The 20000-nt window shown below is 49.3% G+C and overlaps 1 protein-coding gene across 1 annotated transcript in view; it reads right to left on the minus strand.

The window, feature by feature from the left end:
• Window positions 1–20000, minus strand: part of grb10a (growth factor receptor-bound protein 10a) — a 79461-nt gene that overhangs the window by 52814 nt on the left and 6647 nt on the right. The window contains exons 2-3 of the mRNA XM_062529218.1: window positions 15354–15465; window positions 7341–7434 (exon numbers count right to left, since the gene is read on the minus strand). Of these exons, the coding sequence (XP_062385202.1) occupies window positions 7341–7434; window positions 15354–15404 (145 nt within the window). The 5' untranslated portion in view covers window positions 15405–15465. The remainder of the gene's footprint in view (window positions 1–7340; window positions 7435–15353; window positions 15466–20000) is intronic.

Raw genomic sequence — 20000 nt, forward strand, 5'->3', positions numbered from 1 at the left:
AGCCGGTCACTGGCCTCAGGTGGCCGCCCTCGTCCTCAGACGGGCCCTCAGGGCAGGACAAGTGTCGTGATGTCCCTTCGGCCCACTCACACCGAGCTGCGGAGATCACACACACACACTTTGATGCGGACACTGTGTGGAACTGTGTGTGTGGAACACTATGGAATATGCTGAATGGAACCTGCTGGCTCGTGCCAAGCTTGAAGTCAGCATGCGTAGAAGCATGTGTGTGTGTGTGTGTGTGTGTGTGTGTGTGTGTGTGTGTGTGTGTGTGTCCAGAACTTTGGTAGATTGCAGCAGACTGCACTGAGAGAACTTATGGCAAAACAAAGACATCACTACTATTTGTGAGTGTGTGTGTGTGTGAGAGAGAGAAAGGGAGGGAGTGAGAGTGAGGTAGTGAGTGAGTGAGTGAGTGAGTGTGTGTGTCTGTGTGAGTGAGAGAGGAGAGGGTAAACCCCGACAAGTTTCATTGCAATACTTTCCCCTCCACACACCACATTCCTCACATTCCGTAGCCCTAAGACTTGCGTGTGTGTGTGTGTGTGTATGTATACTTGTGTGTGTGTGTGTGTGTGTGTGTGTGTGTGTGTGTGTGTGTGTGTGTGTGGAGGGGGGGGTTCTCATCTACACTCCCCTAACATGGTACTGCAGGTTGGAACAATAATTTTGGACATTACAGTACATAAAAGCACCAGATTTCATTAAAAGTCTTCCTCTAAATCTTGCTCTCTTCCAAAATGGTAGACGGCTGAATTCACATTTTGGGCACAAATAATATCATCACACATGTAATACGATCAGGGAAAACCCTTCACATGGAGCAACTTTACCCACTTAAGATTCTGACCCCATCCTAGAAACATCCAAGATTTTTGGAGGATGGTATCCTGGATTTTGATAGGAGACAGTGTTTGTCATGTTACTAGGATCAAAATCTTAAGTTGGTGAAATTTCACCAGAGAGTGTTAAAACAGAGCAAAAATAAATAAATAAATAAAATCAGGGATTTTTGAATGCACCATGTGAAGGGTTTTCCTAGATCGCATCACATATTCTAACCACACACTCCTCTCCCTCTGTCCACACACACACACACACACACACACACACACACCAAAGAAAAGATCAAACTCATCACACATGCACACCACATCGGCTTATAAAACTATAAAGGGCAATCATGGGGCTACCGCTCCCGTACCCTCACATCCCCTTCCTCATGGTAACCACAGTGACAGGCTGCAAATTGTGTGTGCGTGTGTGTGTGTGTGTGTGTGCGTGTGTGTGTGCGTGTGTGTGTGTGTGTGTGTGTGTGTGCGTGTGTGTGTGTGTGTGTGTGTGCGTGTGTGCGTGCATGCGAGGGTGTCTACGCTGAAGGTCTGTGTGTCTCCAAGTTACTGCGGGTGAACATGGTGCCAGTCACAGTGGGGTTAGTCAGTTAGGCACCAGAGTTTAGTAGGTCAGGAGCGAGGCAAGTTCAGCAGGTGAACACAGGGACATTGGACGGCTTCCAGTTCTGTTGGTTTTTTTGTGTGTGTGTTTTTTCAAACTATGTATTTATTGATTTTCAAAGTTTCTTTTTTATCCCACATTAATACAGGACATATATTAATTCTCAGGATTACATCCCACTGGTGCAAAATGACCATCATACAGAACCGATTCTGTTGTTTAGCGGATGTAAGACTTCACCCAATTCATCATTTACTTTCAAAGTATCATATGACAGTGTATTTGCACATCTAAATACACAAAAACGAGTTCTCCTTCACTGCACTTCAAATGTTTTTTTTTTTTTAAGGGAGTGTCCAACTGTGCACTTCACCGTTAGGGCACGTCACCTCCCGCATTCTGATGAGGAATTACTGGTCGGGGCCAGATTAAGGTTGTGCTCATTTCGTTCAGTGGATGGACTGTAATAATTCCTTTGCTAATGAGGGGAGGGGGGGGGGGGTTCTTGTTATGTAGATGTTGATGAAGTTGAGAACATCAGCAGTGACACAGTAAGCCTCACATGATATGTCTGCTGAACAGGTTGGTACCAGGGAGTGTACAGGGTAAGGAGAACATTAAAGTGGGGTTAGTGTCACACAGGGAGCCTCATGGATGTGGAACATGGGCTGATACGGAGCTACAACCATGTGGGGTTGGTAATAAAAAAAAATGGAGTAAGCCGGCCCAAGCCGTGGCGTGACTGGCTGGGGCACCTGCACTGCACGCCGGCGAATCGGGTTCGATTCCCGCCCCCGCGGTCCTTTCCGGATCCCACCCCAACTCTCTCTCCCACTCACTTCCTGTTTCTCTCTACTATCCTATCTGATTAAAAGCATAAAAAGCCCCAAAAAATATACTTAAAAAAAAAAAAAATGGAGTAAGCTAGAGAGAGATTTGATTGGATTACGAGTGAAAATGTGAGGTTGGACTGAGACTAACAGACTAAGAAACTGTGGCTTCAGGCAGAGAGACTGAGAGGAGTTTGACATGAAAATAGAATGAGCTTGGCTCGAGAGGAATTGTGAATTTGACTTGACAGATTGACTGTGCCAGTTTAGAAAACTGTGCCTAGATCAGGCTAGAAATATGTATGCAAGCCTTGGGAGAGATAGAGTCTGAGACAGAAAGAATGAGAGCGAGAGAGGGAATATGAGAGAGTGAGAGAGAGAAAGAGAGAGACATGAGTGCTAGCTAGAGAGCGAGAGACTGTGCTAGCTAGAGAGAAAGAGAGAGAGAGAGAGAGAGAAAGAGAGAGAGAGAGAGAGAGAGAGAGAGATGTGCAAGCTTGAGAGAGAGACATGAGTGCTAGTTAGAGAGTGAGAGACTGTGCTAGCGAGAGAGAAAGAGAGAGAGAGAAAGAGAGAGAGAGAGAGAGAGAGAGAGAGAGAGAGAGAGAGAGAGAGAGATGTGCAAGCTTGAGAGTGAGAAGTCTTTTTTTAATCACAGAGATGCCAAAACAAAACAGAAAAAGTGGATCGCCCCAGGCAAGGGGACAAAAACGGACATGAAGAAAAGAGGCAGAGAGAAAAACAGCCAGTGCTGGACAGAGGGAGGCATGTGGCCTGTAGCTTTTATTCCTGAAGAGGGCATGTAGGGAGCGTTTACATTCCTGGAGTTCCTTCTGGAATATTCTGTCCAGTGTGAGAGCGGATGCCTTCTCCTCAGCAATCTGGATTGCAGCGGCCGACAACGACACGGACCAGCCTGAACCTCAGCAACGAAAACCTGCACACGGTCCATCCGCAGACTACCAATACCCACAAAGTAAGGACTGTTCTGCAGAGGAAAACTATGCGGCATATCCCTACTCAAGCAACCAGACGTCCCACTTTGCTGTGCCGGGGTCATTTGCAGACTCCAGTCGCAGCCCAGCTTGTGTAGTCATGTGTAGCTGGTTGATTTGAAAGCTGATCATGGAAGCACTCAACAACTCCCTTACAAACATAAACGTCTATATGCTGCTGGTCAAACCGAAAATTGAGATGGTGTTACAGAAACTGTTTTACGTTGCTCATATGTTCATAATAGCCTATACTATGGCTGTTTATTTACATTGCCATTAGGTAGTGAAGTGTGAAACACTCATCTCCCTCTACGAGCTGACTTATGGTTCTGCGTTGAATTGATGTGGTAGCTACACCTCTATGCCATCCTGAACCTTCTTCAGATGTGTACTGTGTGTTAGTGTAGCTCACCACTGCAAATGCAAAACAATAGGAGTTGTAAACTCCATAGACTGCTGTGTTTAAATATAATTGTAATGTGTTCAGATATTTGCTAAAATGTTTTAAGTCAGCGAACTAGCCTAATGCCAACTACCCAGAGTGGACTGCTGAGGTACATCAGCTATCAACACAAAGGGCGCATTGACCAAGCAGTCGGCATTGCCTTCACGCAAAGTTCAATGCTGATTCAAAGTCACACAAGCTAGATAAACACAGACACATCAAGCTACACAAATAGAGTTTGATGCCTCGTCTGTCGTCTCCATTTGATTGTCAATCATGCCCGTAAATCCGTCTGAAATACGCAACATGGCCTCTAGTGTTCAACGCCACAAACTGCATTTCCAGGCACACGGAGCAACCAGTCGCCACAAAATCCACTTCCCCCCCCCCCAACGTACTCGAGGCACATTCCAGTCCACAAAAAAAAGCAGGAGGATCTTGGCAAGAGACCACTGAGGTTGCCATGGGAATAAATGGGTAACACAGGCACAAATGGGCCAATGTGTTGTCCAAATGTATGTTAAAAAAATAATAAAAATACGCTGGTGCAAGCGCCATGCCAAGTGGGCGCATTCATCTGCGTAGCTTGCGTAGACTACGAGTGGGATCCTCGACACCCGCGTGTCAGCCAAGTCCTCACGGCCTGCGTAGACTATGAACAGGCCCTTGAGGCCTGTTCTCGCTCATCACCACCCAGTGCTGACATTCTACACAACAAACAATGAATGCGTCGGGAGTTGTGTTTTATGATTTATGTACACTGCCCAGGCCGAGTACAGTACCTTGCGGCTTTAAAGGAACACATGGTAGGACACGATCAGCTGTTGAGAGTTGAGCAATAGCTACTAGACACTGCTCCACCCATCAGTCGCTCGCACACACACACACACACACACACACAAACATGACGAGCGAACTCTCGTGAACCGTGTTCACACAGAAGACCGTTCAGACAGGCAGGCATGACAGCTGTGCGTGTGTGTGTATTTGACTGTGTCCCGTCAGGCGGGTGCAGGTATATTGGCCCAGAGCTGTCGAGCTGTCAACAACACAGTTCAACAAAGACGAATGAGCTTACACACGGACTGCCTCAAGGCGCGCACACACACACACGCACACACACACACAATCTCTCTATCTCTTTCAAAAAAACACACTCACACTCAAAGATACACACACTCTCTCTCTCTCTCTCTCTCTCTATCTCTCACACAAAAACACACTCACACTCACAGAAACACACACACACACACACCCACACCCCGCAGCATATTTCAAATTACCTGTCCTGACAAACACTCGCACCTCACTTGCTGACACCTAATCAGTGATATCAGCAGGGAATCCACAGGCAGCCACACTTACTGAGGCTCGCTGGGGCGGTCCACGCCACCCACACACTCAGGCAAACAACCACAGCTGTCTTATCAAATGTCACAATCCTGCCCGGGTGCCAACAGAGTCAGCAACAGCTCCATCAGGGCCAAGAGCAACCAGCCACCACAGCGACCAATCAGCAACCGCGTCACAACGACCAGCCGCAGCTCGCTGCGGCGGTCAATCAGTGACGTCTTGCTGGGGCGATGACTTAGCGAGTTCGACCGACAGCTGCAGAAATGTTTCATTTAGTGTCTTAGAGGAAGCAAAGCACAACACTGTGGGAGTGTTTGCGTCTCTTAATGATCAGGATTAGTAACCATCAGCCTAAGCGTACGTATGTTTGGGCGAGTGTGTGTGTGTGTGAGTGTAAAAAGAGAGGGGGAGAGAAAGTGGGTGAGACAGTCTGCATGTGTGATTGTGTTCGTGTGTGTGTGTGTGTGTGTGTGTGTGTGTGTGTGTGTGCACGTGTGTGCACGTGTGTGTGTGTGTGTGTGTGTGCGCATGTGTGTGTGTGTGTGTGTGCGCATGTGTGCGCTTTGGCGTCCCAGAGAGGCAGTGAGTGCCAGTGTGTTGGCCTGCTCATGCTGCTAGGCCATGTGCTGGATGATGCATATGGAGTTCCACTGTCGGAACAAACCCAATTCCAAGATTTACAGCATTCCAGACGGTGTTCCGCTTGGAACTCCAACTCTGGGCTTTCTCGGAAATCGTGCTGCGCTGGAGGAAGAGGAAAGCGCTGAGGCAGACGTGTATTTGTGTGTGTGTGTGTGTGTGTGTGTGTGTGTATGTGCATTTGTGTGTGCGTGTGTGTGTGTGTGTGTGTGTGACCTCAGCATCTGGAGCGCAGACACACAGCCAGCCCGAGCCGCCATTCACCCATAAAAAACAGAGGATTCTGGGAAAGCGGTGCTCGGTATGTATAGCGGAGTATATGTGACTCAGGGGAGGAGCAGCAGCCTTTGCACTCCGTGACCTGTTAGAAGCCATACACTACAACACCAACACACCGCACAACAACAATCTCCTACTAACATGAAAACAAGTAAACAGACCCACTTTCATTCCCACATGGTCACATAAATACAAACACTGTATGTATGGCATACACATCCATATCAATCATCACAATCTCTAAGGAGAACTAAAACACAGAGAACCGCACACACACACACTCTCTACCTACACACACACACAGTCTCTCTCTCTACACACACACACACACACACACACACACACACACACACACAAGTACACAGAGAGAGAGGAGAGAGAGAGAGAGAGAGAGAGAGAGAGAGAGAGAGAGAGAGAGAGAGAGAGAGAGAGAGAGAGAGAGAGCACAGGAACAGAGTGAAAACTTGGTAAATGTCTATTCAGGTCCTCAAGACACCCAGTGCACCCTAAACTCTTCTAACGAATGATGCCAAAAGCAAAAGAAAGCTGCAGTCACAGGCTCCAGATCCCCCCCGTCTGCTCTGCCCCGGTGTTATCTTTCACCTCATATCGTCTGCATATCTGATCTCAGACTCAACAGTGCATGCCAGTGCGCAGGAGACAGCCCAGAGACGGAGGTCAGACCAGCATCAGCCAACAAGAGGGGCCAACAGGAGAAAGCAGGAGGTGTGTGTGTGTGTGTGTGTGTGTGTGTGTGTGTGTGTGTGTGTGTGTGTGTGTGTGTGTGTGTGTGTGTGTGTGTGTGTGTCTCTGAGTGTGTGTGTGTGTGTGTGTGTGTGTGTGTGTGTGCGCATGTGTGTGTGTGTGTGTGTCTCTGAGTGTGTGTGTGTGTGTGTGTGTGTGCGTGCGTGCAGGTGGGGGTTGTGTTGCGTCATCTGCCATCTTTACTCTTCACATGAAACTGCTCGAGCCTTCTTTCTCAGAGCCGCCTGGAACGGCCTTCTGGAAGCCGGCCGCCTGCTTTGCGAGCAGCTCTGCCGCCCGTTCTAAGAACAGGAAGGTGAGGTGGGGTCAGCTTATTCAGGCCCACTGCTATCCCTGGCCCTGTGAGGAGCGGCAGGAATGGACCTCGGGAGCTGCGCTTAGTGTGAGGAGATGGTGTGTGTGTGTGTGTGTGTGTGTGTGTGTGTGTGTGTGTGTGTGTGTGTGTGTGTGTGTGTGTGTGTGTGTGTGTGTGTGTGTGTGTGTGTGTGTGTGTGTGTGTGTGTGTGTGTGTGTGTGTGTGTGTGTGTGTGTGTGTGTGCTTGGCCTAGGCCGGAGGGTAGGCTCCTATAGGGCACCTACCCTGATGGCTGGGTGAATTCCGATTGGAAGACTGTTGGAATCCAGAGCCAATGAGGTTGGAAGGTTGGTGAGAGCCTGAGCGGTCCACCTTATCCTAGAGAGAGAGAGAGAGAGCGAGAGAGAGGGAGAGAGAGAGAGACACAAACAGAAAGAGACAGAAATTCAGTTTAGTAAACAGTTCAGATCTCACACACGCAAACAGACAGCCTGACAAACATCCTTGTTCCTCCTAAACGAAACGAAAACAAAGTCACCATGTGCTCAGCATGTATGGGAACTCCTTCAGGGCTGTCAAACTTAAAGTGGTTCTGAGAGTGACAAGAGTGTAAAAATGAGCTCATCACAGCCAAAGTTGGCTGCTTTGAAGAGCCTAAAATATAAAACATTTAGCTTTGTGTATACTTTTTTGTTTACTACATAACATCATACTTGTTGTGTAATAGTCCTGGTAATAGTCCTGGTAACATGCCTAAGAAATACACACACAGACACAACACAGCAGAGAAATGTAAGCATGCACAGAAAGAAACACACACAGACAACAAACACATGTCATGAGCTGCACAGCATTTAAAACAGTTTCTGTGTTGTAGATCATTGGCATCACATTTACTAGACAAAAACACATTTAGGTTAACAGAAACACACACACACACACACACACACACACACACACACACACACACACACACACACACACACACACACACACACACACACACACACACACACACACACACAAACAATAAAAAGCAAGAAGAATGTGTGTTTTTCACACAGCACTTCATGTGGCGTTTCTTAGAATGTCGAACTGAGGCGGTTTGGTGCACGGCTCTGTTCTGTTCTGCGGTACATTCTTCCAGGCTTCATGTAAGATTCGCCATAACTCTTCTTTGGACTTGGGCTGCTTTTTGTTCTCTTCGCTGTCCAAGCGGTCCCACACAGCTCCAATTATGTTGAGGTCGGGGCTCCAGGGTGGCCGGCCTAATGCTCTAAGTGTTCCATCTGGAGACTCCTGCTCCAAGTAGGACTAAGACCTAATTGTGTTTGCTTGTGTGTGTGTGTGTGTGTGTGTGTGTGTGTGTGTGTGTGTGTGGGGTTTAGAGTGTGTTTGTGTGTACTTGCCGTAAGTGTTTCTGTGTGTGTGTGTGTGTGTGTGTGTGTGTGTGTGCGTGGGGAATGTGTCGTGTGTGTTTGGTTTAGAGTGTGTTTGTGTGGACTTGCAGTATGTGTTTGGAGTGTAGTGTACAGTGGTTTTCGTGTGTGTGTGTGTGTGTGTGTGTGTGTGTGTGTGTGTGTGTGTGTGTGTGTGGTTTAGAGTGTGTTTGTGTGTACTTGCCGTAAGTGTTTGTGTGTGTGTGTGTGTGTGTGTGTGTGTGCGGGAGTGTGTGTGTATGTGTTTGGCACCATGTCTTGGGCTGAGACCCAGTCTTCACCGATTGAAGATTCTCCCCAAGATACACCACGTTTCATCACCAGGGCCCGACGTGATCTATGCACTCATCATCCTGTCTGCTGTAAACCAGACTCGGCTGACGAAGCGCCCCCAGATCAGCACCGAGTCCGTCACCGCTGCTCCTCACAGGGGGAGGATCCACCCACAAGGAAGGCTTTTCCTCGCCTCCTCTTTCGTTTTTGTCCAGGACTCGCTCACTAAGCCAAAAGAAATCGGGATGTTTGGATTCTGCTTACGCCCTCGAAGATGAAATAATGTTCACCTTTCGCCAGGGTCTCCACTTGATGCCTCTCCGCAAAACACTCGCTCTGAAAGGCGGGCGAGAGGTGGGCGGCTCCTCGCACGCGGGGGCCAGACGACGGGGCCAGACGATTGGGCCAGATGCTGCGCCAGCACGCTGCTGGGTTTCCCTCCGTCCCTCAAGGAAGTGACCTTTCGGTGCAGCTCATCAGACGCTGACAGCTTCTTGGGTCGTCTGCTACATTTTTTGTTACTGCAGCTCGCAAAGAGCTCCTTCAAAATTTCTTCATAACCGCTTAACACCAGGTCTTAGGAGTCCAGATCGATGGTGTGATGTGATCACGGACCGACTGACTTCAGGCTCTTCGATACCAAAACCATTAAATTGTTTTGAGCAGTTTACTTTACAACATAATGGGTCTCTTTAGGATGACTCCGATGTTAAATAAAAAGTACCGTTCTTTATAGACCGCATTGACACGTCACTCACTATACCCACTTAAGTCCTTTTCTGCACCAATGTTTATGAAGCAGGCTCATTTTTACCAGCCCTAAACTGCATTTCTGTCTGAATTAACCTTCATTTGTCTACCTACCACCACCGCAAGCAGCACCTGTCACCTACTTTGACACCAAAACAAATTGAGATTATATGTGTGTGTGTGTCAGTATGTACAGTACATGTGTGAGGAGTACTAGGAGTCCAGTGTGTGTGTGTGTGTGTGTGTGTGTGTACGATGCACACACGCACACAAACAAACTGACACACTGTGTGTGTGTGTGTGTGTGTGTGTGTGTGTGTGTGTCAGTACTATGTACAGTACATGTGTGAGTCTAGGAGTACTAGGAGTCCAGTGTGTGTGTGTGTGTACGATGCACACACGCATACAAACAAACTGACACACTGTGTGTGTGTGTGTGTGTGTGTGTCAGTACTATGTACAGTACATGTGTGAGTCTAGGAGTACTAGGAGTCCAGTGTGTGTGTGTGTGTGTGTACGATGCACACACGCACACAAACAAACTGACACACTGTGTGTGTGTGTGTGTGTGTGTGTGTGTGTGTGTGTGTGTGTGTGTGTGTGTGTGTGTGTGTGTGTGTGTGTGTGTGTGTGTGTGTGTGTGTGTCCAAGTGTGTACAGAAACAAGCGCTGGCCCCTGACCTCCTCCCCACTGACCCCGGCGCAGTTTTAACGCGTAGATTAGCGGCGGGGCGCTGCTCTGCCGCGGACACACGGCCACGTGTCAACATCGCCTCTCCCAAACCAGATTAGCGGCCTAATCTGCTCACGGACACACACACACACTCCTCTCCACACACACTCCACTCACCCGCGCTTCAGACACCACTCAGGAGTCCACACAGCCTGACCGCAACACAGTGACAAATCAATCAGTCCTATATATGTATATTTAGATGTCTGTGTGTGTGTGTGTGTGTGTGTGTGTGTGTGTGTGTGTGTGTGTGTGTGTGTGTGTGTGTTAGGGTTAGACACACACACACACATACACAATTCCAAACACACACATACATTAAGTCAGTCAGTAAAACTAAAACACTAAACTCTTAAGAAATGTGGCCTAATTTAAAGCAGCTCTGACAGGCCTGCAGCACTAGATGCAAAGAGAAAGAGAGAATGACAGAGAGAGAGAGAGTAAAAGAGTAAAAGAGAGAGAGAGAAAAAAAGAAATGACACACAGAGACGGGGGAAAGAAAAAAAAATAAAACCACATTTTCAATTTCCAGTTTTCTACGAAAGGCGAGAACACGGAAGTGAGGTTTCCAGGAACTGGACTCTGCCAGAGGTCTCTCGTCTCCCCCTGCTCCCCTCTTCCACTCTCCCGCTCCCTCGCTCGCTCGCTCTGTCCTCTCTGAAAACATCTATAAAACTGGCCGAATGAAATTTACAGCTCTGAGAAGAGGCAGCTCTAATGGCTTACACAGCGTAGCCCGCTGCAAAGCCCTCATGGCAAACACACACTACTGCCCTACTACTCTCCCTTTATTCCTTACCTTCTCACACACACACACACGCACACACACAGACAGAGAGAGAGAGAGAACACACACACACACACACACACACACACACACAGAGAGAACACACACACACACACACAGAGAGAGAGAACACACACACACACACACACACACAGAGAGAGAACACACACTGTACACACACACACACGCACACAGAGAGAGAGAGAGAGGGAGAGAAACACACACATATCCTTTTGGGACAACATGCAGTTGAAAGCCGTCACGGCCATGGAACCATCTCCAAACTACAATTAAACCACTCGTCAGCAACGGCCGAGAAAACCAGCTACAAAAACAAACAAGCAACAACTCAGCCCCAGATCGCACAAATCCGTCAGACAAATTGGTGCCCGTATATGTCTTAGAACACACTCATTCACATTTACTCAGTAAAGAAATCCCCATTTACATGCAAGAGAGGAATCAGCAGGCCACAGATTGGATGTAGTTCACTGAAATAAAAACACCACAACTGTCTCTCTGCAAACGAACCGACTATCCTCTGGTATATAAAATATAACACTGTGATTAGGATGCTTCATAGAACTCTGAGGGCATATCAGAATGTATGTGTTTGGAAGTGTGTGACCATTTACGATGGATGCAGGTAGTTAAATTTCTCCACAGTTCTCTGTGAGGTGTACGTGTCGAAGTGCATGTGTCATGCTGTGTGTGTGTGTGTGTGTGTGTAGGCTCACACACTTTGGATGCATTCCAGATTCAGAGGCTGTTATGTAAACCTTAAGCCTCCAGCTGATCCTCCCTGTCAGTCAGGAGGGCCAGTTCCTAGAAGGCTGCATCATGTGACCCAGGTCGTCTACGCTCACCCCAAGGAACGATTAGGAACGCAAGTTAGTGCCAGCCCACCTCTGACCCAACACTATAAATTACAAATCACACACACACACACACACACACACACACACACACACACACACACACACACACACACACACACACACACACACACACACACACACACACACACACACACACACACACACACACACACAGGTAAGGGTCATCTACAAAAGGTGTGTGTACACGAAGATAGACACAGACAGGAAGCAGAGGCCTGATTTATTTTGACATGTCAAGATCAGAGACTAGACACTGAATTAGTTTAACCATACATGGTAACCAATAACCATACATGCATGCCTAGTACATGGGAACAGAGACTAAAACACATACATATGCATGAGGGGACACACACACACACACACACACACACACACACGCTCATTCCTCCTTCCTACTAGCGCTCACTCACACCCGCAGCACTTCTCCAAGTCCTCCTCCCCTCCTCACGTGCATGAGCTTTACCCATCTACTGCGTTCCTCCCCTGTACCCTCTCTTCCCTCTCTGGTCATCCTCCATTACAACTCTTCAGACCCTCCTCTGGAGCTCAACTGATCTGCTACTCCCCTCTAATGTGCACATCCTCTTTCTGCCTCCTCCTCGAAAAAAAACTATGTTCATTCTCTCCTCTCCTCACCTCACCTCCTTCATCTTCTCCTCTCCTCACCTCCTTTTCTGCTCCCTCTACTTTCTCCTCAGCCAGACACACAGAGAGCAGCAGCATCATCCCTTCCAAAACAAAAATATCCTGCACCCGCTGAATTGGCCATTGCACCACACAAGTCGGGGAGGAGGAGAAGGTGGGGGGGGGGGGGAGGGGCGCAGCTCGATCCAGGCAGCCAGAGTGACTGTTAAGAATTCCGCGGAACAGAATTCTGGGAATCCGAGCATATGCTCGGCGGGTGCCAAACAAATGACTGTGCGCTCGTGTTTTGCCGCTCGCTGACTCCTTCCTCACCTCTCACCTCTCCGCATTGATCCCTTTTCCAGAGAAGGCTCCGGGCCCTTAACGCGGACGCACACCAGTAAGAGACAGCTTGTGCTGCCAGACGAGGAGAGTCCTGCCCTCGTGCCAGTTGAGATGATGGGAATCATTTCGATGCCTCGCTCGCTCGCCCCCCTCCCTCCCTCCCTCCCTCCCTCTCTCTCTTCAACAGTGTTGAATTTATATGGTGCCGTCGCCTTTAACCGACTTTTGCTGGTTCCACGAACCAATTAGCTCGTATAAAGAATTCCATAACAGTGTGTTTTTCGAACTCATGCTCATGCACGGTTTGCATACATGTAAGCGTGTTGCTCCGGCATAGCTAACATACTACTTAAATCCTTCAAACTAATAAGTGAACTAATGAGCCTTAGCCCCGCCGATTACAAGTTAGTACACAACCTCCATCTGTAGTTCAAGCGTGTCGTTTGAGCCAAAGCTCCTACATACAATATAGACACACGAGAGAATGTATGTCGACTGTGAGACAGCGGTAGGGTCTGTGTGCTCAGGGTAAGTCCGGTAGGGTTTGTGTGCAGTGGTGGGCCGGGTTAACAGTGGGATCGGGCAGCCGTCCAGCCTGCTGGCCCTACGGGGAGACTCTGGCACCCTTCCCCAAACCTCTCCGAAAACCTCCAGCTGAGTTATACAACCGCACAGAACCAGGTCACTGCTCACTCAGGCTTATTTATGTACACAAAAGCCACGACATGTTCAATCAGTGACCATAAACAACAACAATAACATCAGCGACGCAAAACACACACACACACACACACACACACACACACACACAAACACACACACACACACACACACACACAGCTCCGCCTCTCAGGCAGCGTTACTGCAGCAGCAGCCCAGTGTGTACACACAGACGTGGAACTCTATGTGTGTGTGTATGTGTGTGTGTGTGTGTGTGTGCACAAGAGAGAGCGCCAATAATGACAGAAGCAACAAGTGGTTTGTTAATCCAGTAAGTGGTGGAATTTCCTCAGAGGAGCCACTCTTACTCCGAAATGTGAAGTTGGCTGGCATAAACACACACACACACACACACACACACACCAACTCAGTATGCTTAGGCATCACCCACAGTTAGTCATCTCCCCAATCACACGTCAGATCACAATATAACTCTGTTCCTGTAAAAGAGCTGCCTCAAGAACGACGTCTGGTTTGCTGGAGACATCCCATAGTGAGCAGAATGTGGTGCAATCAAAAAGCAGGGGCTGGGGAGTGGCACATACAGAGAGCAAGAGAAGAAGGGAGAGAGAGGAGAGGGAGAGAAGGGGGGAGAGAGGGGGAGAGACAGAGGGGAGAGAGATAAAGGGGAGAGAGAGGAGAGAGAGAGGGGGAGAGAGAGAGGGAGGGAGAACAGAGAGGGGGGAGAGGGGGGCAGAAAGGGGTGAGAGAGAGAGAGCGGGGAAGAGGGAGGGAGGGAGAGAGAGAGGGAGAGAGAGAGGGCAGAGAGAGAGGGAGGGAGAGAAGAACAGGAAGGGGGTAGGAGTGAAAGAGAATATAGAGGGGGGTAGGAGAGGAGGAGAGGGAGGGAAGGAGGGAGGGAAAGGGAGAGTTAGCAGGCATGAAAGAGAGAGTGAGAGAGCCAAGGGGGTAGTGGGAGGAGTGTGGGCATGGGAGACACAGGGACAGGGACAAAGAGAAAGACAAGAGAGAGGAGGAGAGGGAGAGAGGGACAGAGAGGGATAGACAGATACAGGAAGAAAACATGGGAAAGACAGACAGAGAGAGAGAGAGACAGAGAGAGAGAGAGAGAGAGAGAGAGAGAGAGAGAGAGCAAAACACAGAGACAGAATGAGGGAGAGCAGCCAGCCAACAGGCTGACGGAGCGCTCTGTGCGTATTAATAGCAGCTGCCAGCCCTTCACATGTCAACATGTCAGCTGTGCAGTGCCATAGCAACGCCATGGAGATGCTCAGGCATGCCAACATGCCACAACCCCCCAGAGGTCGCTATGGCCACCGTACTGTAGCTGACCAATCACACATGTCTGACTGTGTCTGGAGGTGTTTGCAGTAGTGGGGGTCAGAGAGAAATGGAATTCCATTCCAGCGTGAGCGAGGCATGGGACATGGGCCAAGATGTGTGTGTGTGTGTGTGTGTGTGTGACTGTGTGTGTGCATGTGTGTGTGTGTGTGTGTGTGTGTGTGTGTGTGTGTGTGTGTGTGTGTGTGTGTGTGTGTGTGTCTGTGTGTGTGCATGTGTGTGACTGTGTGTGTGTGTGTGTGTGCGTGTGTGTGCGTGTGCGTGCATGTTTGCCACTGATTTAAGGGGTTGTGACATGACAAGAGTAATTCATTGTGGAGGCCTTTGCCAGGTGACACCTGATGCACTTGCCACTTGCTGCTGTGGTGGGCGTATGGCATGGCAGGGGATCCAGGCCGAGGCGGGTACAGTAGGCAAGTTACCTGATAGTTGGTCTGGTGGACGAAGAAGTCAGGACACCCTGCTAAGGCCATGCTGTCCCGCTGTCCTGTGTGACCTCAGCCTCGGCAGCCTCGCATCCACTCCCAGCGGCACCTGGGGGAGACAAGAGGCACAGGCAGCAGCCATCAGGGAGTGCGTGTGTGTGTGTGTGTGTGTGTGTGTGTGTGTGTGTGTGTATGTATATGTGTGTGTGTGTGTGTGTGTGTGTGTGTGTGTGTGTGTGTGTGTATATATATGTGTGTGTGTGTGTGTGTGTGCGTGTGTGTGTGTGTGTATGTGTGTGTGTGAGAGAGCCATCAGTCGCTCTGCACCGCCGCCGCCACACACTGAACAAATGACCACTGATGACCACCAAAGACAATTATCGATGTCAACCTCACTAGGACTTCTGTAGGAATTCTCAGGAATGCAAGACAAGGTTTCGCATGCATGTTCACATTCAAACACAAGACTATCGTGCCAGAACGTGGAGTGGATTGCCCTGGGGCACATGGGAACACTTGAGTGGGGGGCGGGAGTGTGTGTGTGTGTGTGTGTGTGTGTGTGTGTGTGTGTGTGTGTGTGTGTGTGTGTGTGTGTGTGGGGGGGGGGGGTTCTGGCCATTTGCTCTCTTTTGCCAGCCAACCTGATCACCAGGCCACTTGTTGAACCCAGATGCTGCCAACTGCCCACTTCAAGATCCACTATGCATCCAGAGCAGATGGTAGACAGAGCCAGCAGTGCACGTCAACACAAACACTACGCAACAACACCGGGCCTACATACAAACAACTCACCGAAGAGTTATCCCAGGGGAGAGCACTAAACTGAACAATCCTGAATCCTACTCGAGATGAAGGATGTGAGTCAAGTTAAGTCACAAGGGAAAATTGGAATAGATTCATGCATGACCATGATCAGACACTCCCATCTAAGTTGCATAATGAATGATATTCAATTCCTCAAAAAAAGAACTGTGATAAGCCATACATATGAGTTCATTTGGAGATAATCATGAGAAGACAGAGAAAGTCACTAGGAGCACATGGCACTGAATGATAGCACCATCTGATTCACTCTTGAAATGATGGCACCTTATGCATAAAACACTTTATGCAACACTGCTATTCTTTTTTACAACATGAAGCAATGGACGTCGTGTTAAACTCTATTCCCTTATTAAAAAAATCCCATTAATATGGATCAGGTAAAATGTCAGACTCTGTGTCACTCACAGTCGTTCTTGCGTAACATTTCACTTCAGACCTCTCTGCAAGACAGTCTTCGGCATGAAAAGCAACTGTGAAAGAGAACTCCATACCCCTCCAGCCTGGAGGCTTCTAATGGCTTCTGAACTGTCGTCTGCATGAACTCTTCACTGTCATTTTGTTCAGTACACAGACTGCAGACGGCAAAGGGAGCAGGAGGGGGGGGAAAAAAGACAGAAAAAAGTCAACGCTGACTTCACTTAAGATAGCATGCAGCTATTTCAGTCCTCCACTTGTCTAAGCTTATCTCTGAGAAAGAGAGCGGGAGAGCAACAGAGACAGAGGGGAAAAACACAGAGGAGAGTAGTGAAAAAGGAGAGAGGGAGAGAGGGAGAGAGAGAGACAACGAAAAAGAGAGAGCAAAGAAGACTGTGCGCGCGAGAGAGAGAGAACGAAAAAGAGAGAGCAAAGAAGACTGTGCGCGCGCGCAAGAGAGAGAGAGAGAGAGAGCAAGAGAGAGAGAAAAGGAGTGTGCGAGCCCAAACATAACTTGTGTTTTGGTTTGAGTCCTGGAACATTTTGATCCTCTACGCTTGGACGAGAAGCGCAAAGCCTGCTCTGAACTGCTTCTGACAGGTCACTCTCAAACAGTGCGTTCAGAGCTCTGCACTAAGCACCAAGCACAAGCACAAGCAGCAGGGCTCTCTCCGCCGCACGCTTTGTGCTCCACACACACAAGCCCCTCCGAGCTGCGGGCTACCAGCGCACACGGCCCTGAGCAGCGCGATGAACCTCCAAATTAACATCCAGCGATGACAGACAGAACACTGCCGCCCTGCACCATTGCCCAAGCTCAATGGGCTCCCTAATGATGGACACTGTGTGTGTGTGTGTGTGTGTGTGTGTGTGCCCAGCCGTGCAAAAGGGGTGAGATGAAATTGTTTAAACTCTACTTTACTGTGCTGACAAAACTGTGAATGTGTCTGTGTGTGTGTGTGCTTATGTGCGTGTGTGCGTGTGTGCATGCGTGCGTGCGTGCGTGCATGCGTGCGTGTGTGCGTACACGTACACGCTCTTGCAAGACAGTCTTACTCAAGAGGGATTCATGTTTCAACTTGGTTGGGGTATGGCTATGCTAAAACGAGATCTGCACAGCTCTTTTTCATGACTCTACTGAGCCATTTAGCAGCACAGAGTCATCTCAGAGGCAAAGGAAGTGACCATATGGGCCTTCCTCCTAGATTAACATGTGATGATACGTGAACTCAGTCCCTCCTCGACCCAGAGGGCAGTCTGAGGCTATGTCCAGAAGTCAAGCGTGCACGCTGGGTAGTACCTTCTTCCCAGTACCTTCTTCCCAGTAGCGTATTAGTAGTAGCTCCCCAGTATGCGTCCCTACCTACATTTGGACAGCACTAACTAGTTGGCATCACCTGACTCGGGGAGGGGGGTGTGTTGACGATTTGCATGACGTGTGGAGCTTGACCTGCGCTGCGCAATGGATTATGGGATACCTGAGGGCAAAAAAGATGCATCGATGCACGCTTGGAAATCACGCCAAACGAAGTACCCAACTACTGAGAGCGCTTGACTTTCGGACAGTCTATTCTGACGTAACTTCCGGAAAATGCACACTGCCCAGCGTGCACGCTTGACTTCTGGACATAGCCTGAGTCCATCCCGGTGGCGCGCTGACCAGTGCATCAATTGCATCATGGGAGATCGCCACATGACCCAAGTTAATTTCCCTCACCAGCTCCAAAAAGCCCCCTTCAGCAACATCCATATGCGAAGTACAGGGCATTCAACACAATAGGCCACTGATCGTAACACCGCCGAGGCGTTTGGGGTGTTGTTAGGGGTCTCTTATTTTGAAGCCCGCTCCAAAGTCAGCTGGGTCACAGGTGGCTGCGACCTGTTGCGCGTTCCCTCGGGGCGTGCAGGGCTCTCGTGTGGCCATGGCCGCTCCGGCTTCATTGTGTAATCCCGGGTCTTATCAGGGCGCTATCACCGATGCTGGCCAACGCTCAGAGAGCAGCACTGGACAGGGGCCAGTGGGACGGGACGGCCGCGGAGGCAGGTGGCGGTGGCCGCATTCCCATGACGCTCACATCACTTCCAAAACACACCGACATGAACACCAAGTCTGAAACACTCTGCCTGATGCCCAAACCAAAACGAACACAGAAATGCACTGCCATAATTGCTATCGCTTACTAAACCAATGAAACAAAACAATTAAGCTAGGCTAGGCCCGACAAACCAATGTGTTCCGAAACAGTTGCAAAAGGCTATAAATGACAAAATAAAAGTGCTACTTGATTAAATAGATAAATAGATTGTAGCATAAAAAAATCCCCAGCCAAGCCCCTTCAAAGGCACTGGAAGTGGAAGCTCTGTGGACATCTGACAGACACACCAAAGGGAGCCTACTGCAATTCAAGGCCTTCCTTCAAGTGACTTGTCACATCTTCTTCAATCACCTTGATTTCTTTCCCCTCCTCCAGCCCAGAGACACACACACACACACACACACACACACACACGTAAGCCCAACACACTCCCATCGGGCTAAGACCCTGCCGCGAACGCTAAACTAACACAGTCTCCTGAGAGCTATAAATGGCTGCTCTTGTCCTCACTGGGCCGCCTTGTGGGACAGAGGAGTATTTATAGAGCTGGAGACACAGCAGCAGCGGCAGCGGCGGCGGCGGCACGGCACACTGACACAGCACAAGTAGCACGGGAGGGCACTGCCCACAGCTCAGCTGACCGATCAGTGCAGCACCGCACGTCACGCCTGACGCCTGATCTCCACGACTTAACCACTGAGACACTGTTAAGGGTCACACACACACACAGACACACACAGACACACACAGACACACACAGACACACACAGACACCCACTGAGAAGGGGTCTCACACACACACACACACACACACACACACACACACACAGACAGACACACACACACACACACACACACACACACACACACACACACACACACACACACACACAGTGGATTGCTGTGCAATATCAATGGCAAGACCACAGATTTTGCCCAGGTGCTTCTGCAGTGTACTGAAGTGCATGTTGGTAATGGAGGCTATATTAGGCCCGGCGCGTTCTGCGGAAAAATGCACGACAGAAAGTAAGACAAGCCCAGCTTGACATGACGAGCCAAGTACACACTGGTCAAGCATGGCACAGAACGCTGACCACTGATTTGGGGTAAAGCACGAGGACGACCAGTACGCACCGATGGAATCGCCGACACGATGCAAGTGGCCCCACACCTCACCAGCACGGGGTTGTGCATGCCCCTGCTGTGCATGGGTTCGGCACTGCCCCTGCTCACACGCCGCAGTATGTGTTGTGTTCCGAAAAGGATACGACCACAGCCGCACAAAGTACAAAGGGGAAGAAAATAACCG

Source organism: Sardina pilchardus, chromosome 24, assembly GCF_963854185.1.
Source record: "Sardina pilchardus chromosome 24, fSarPil1.1, whole genome shotgun sequence".
Lineage (NCBI taxonomy): Eukaryota > Metazoa > Chordata > Actinopteri > Clupeiformes > Clupeidae > Sardina > Sardina pilchardus.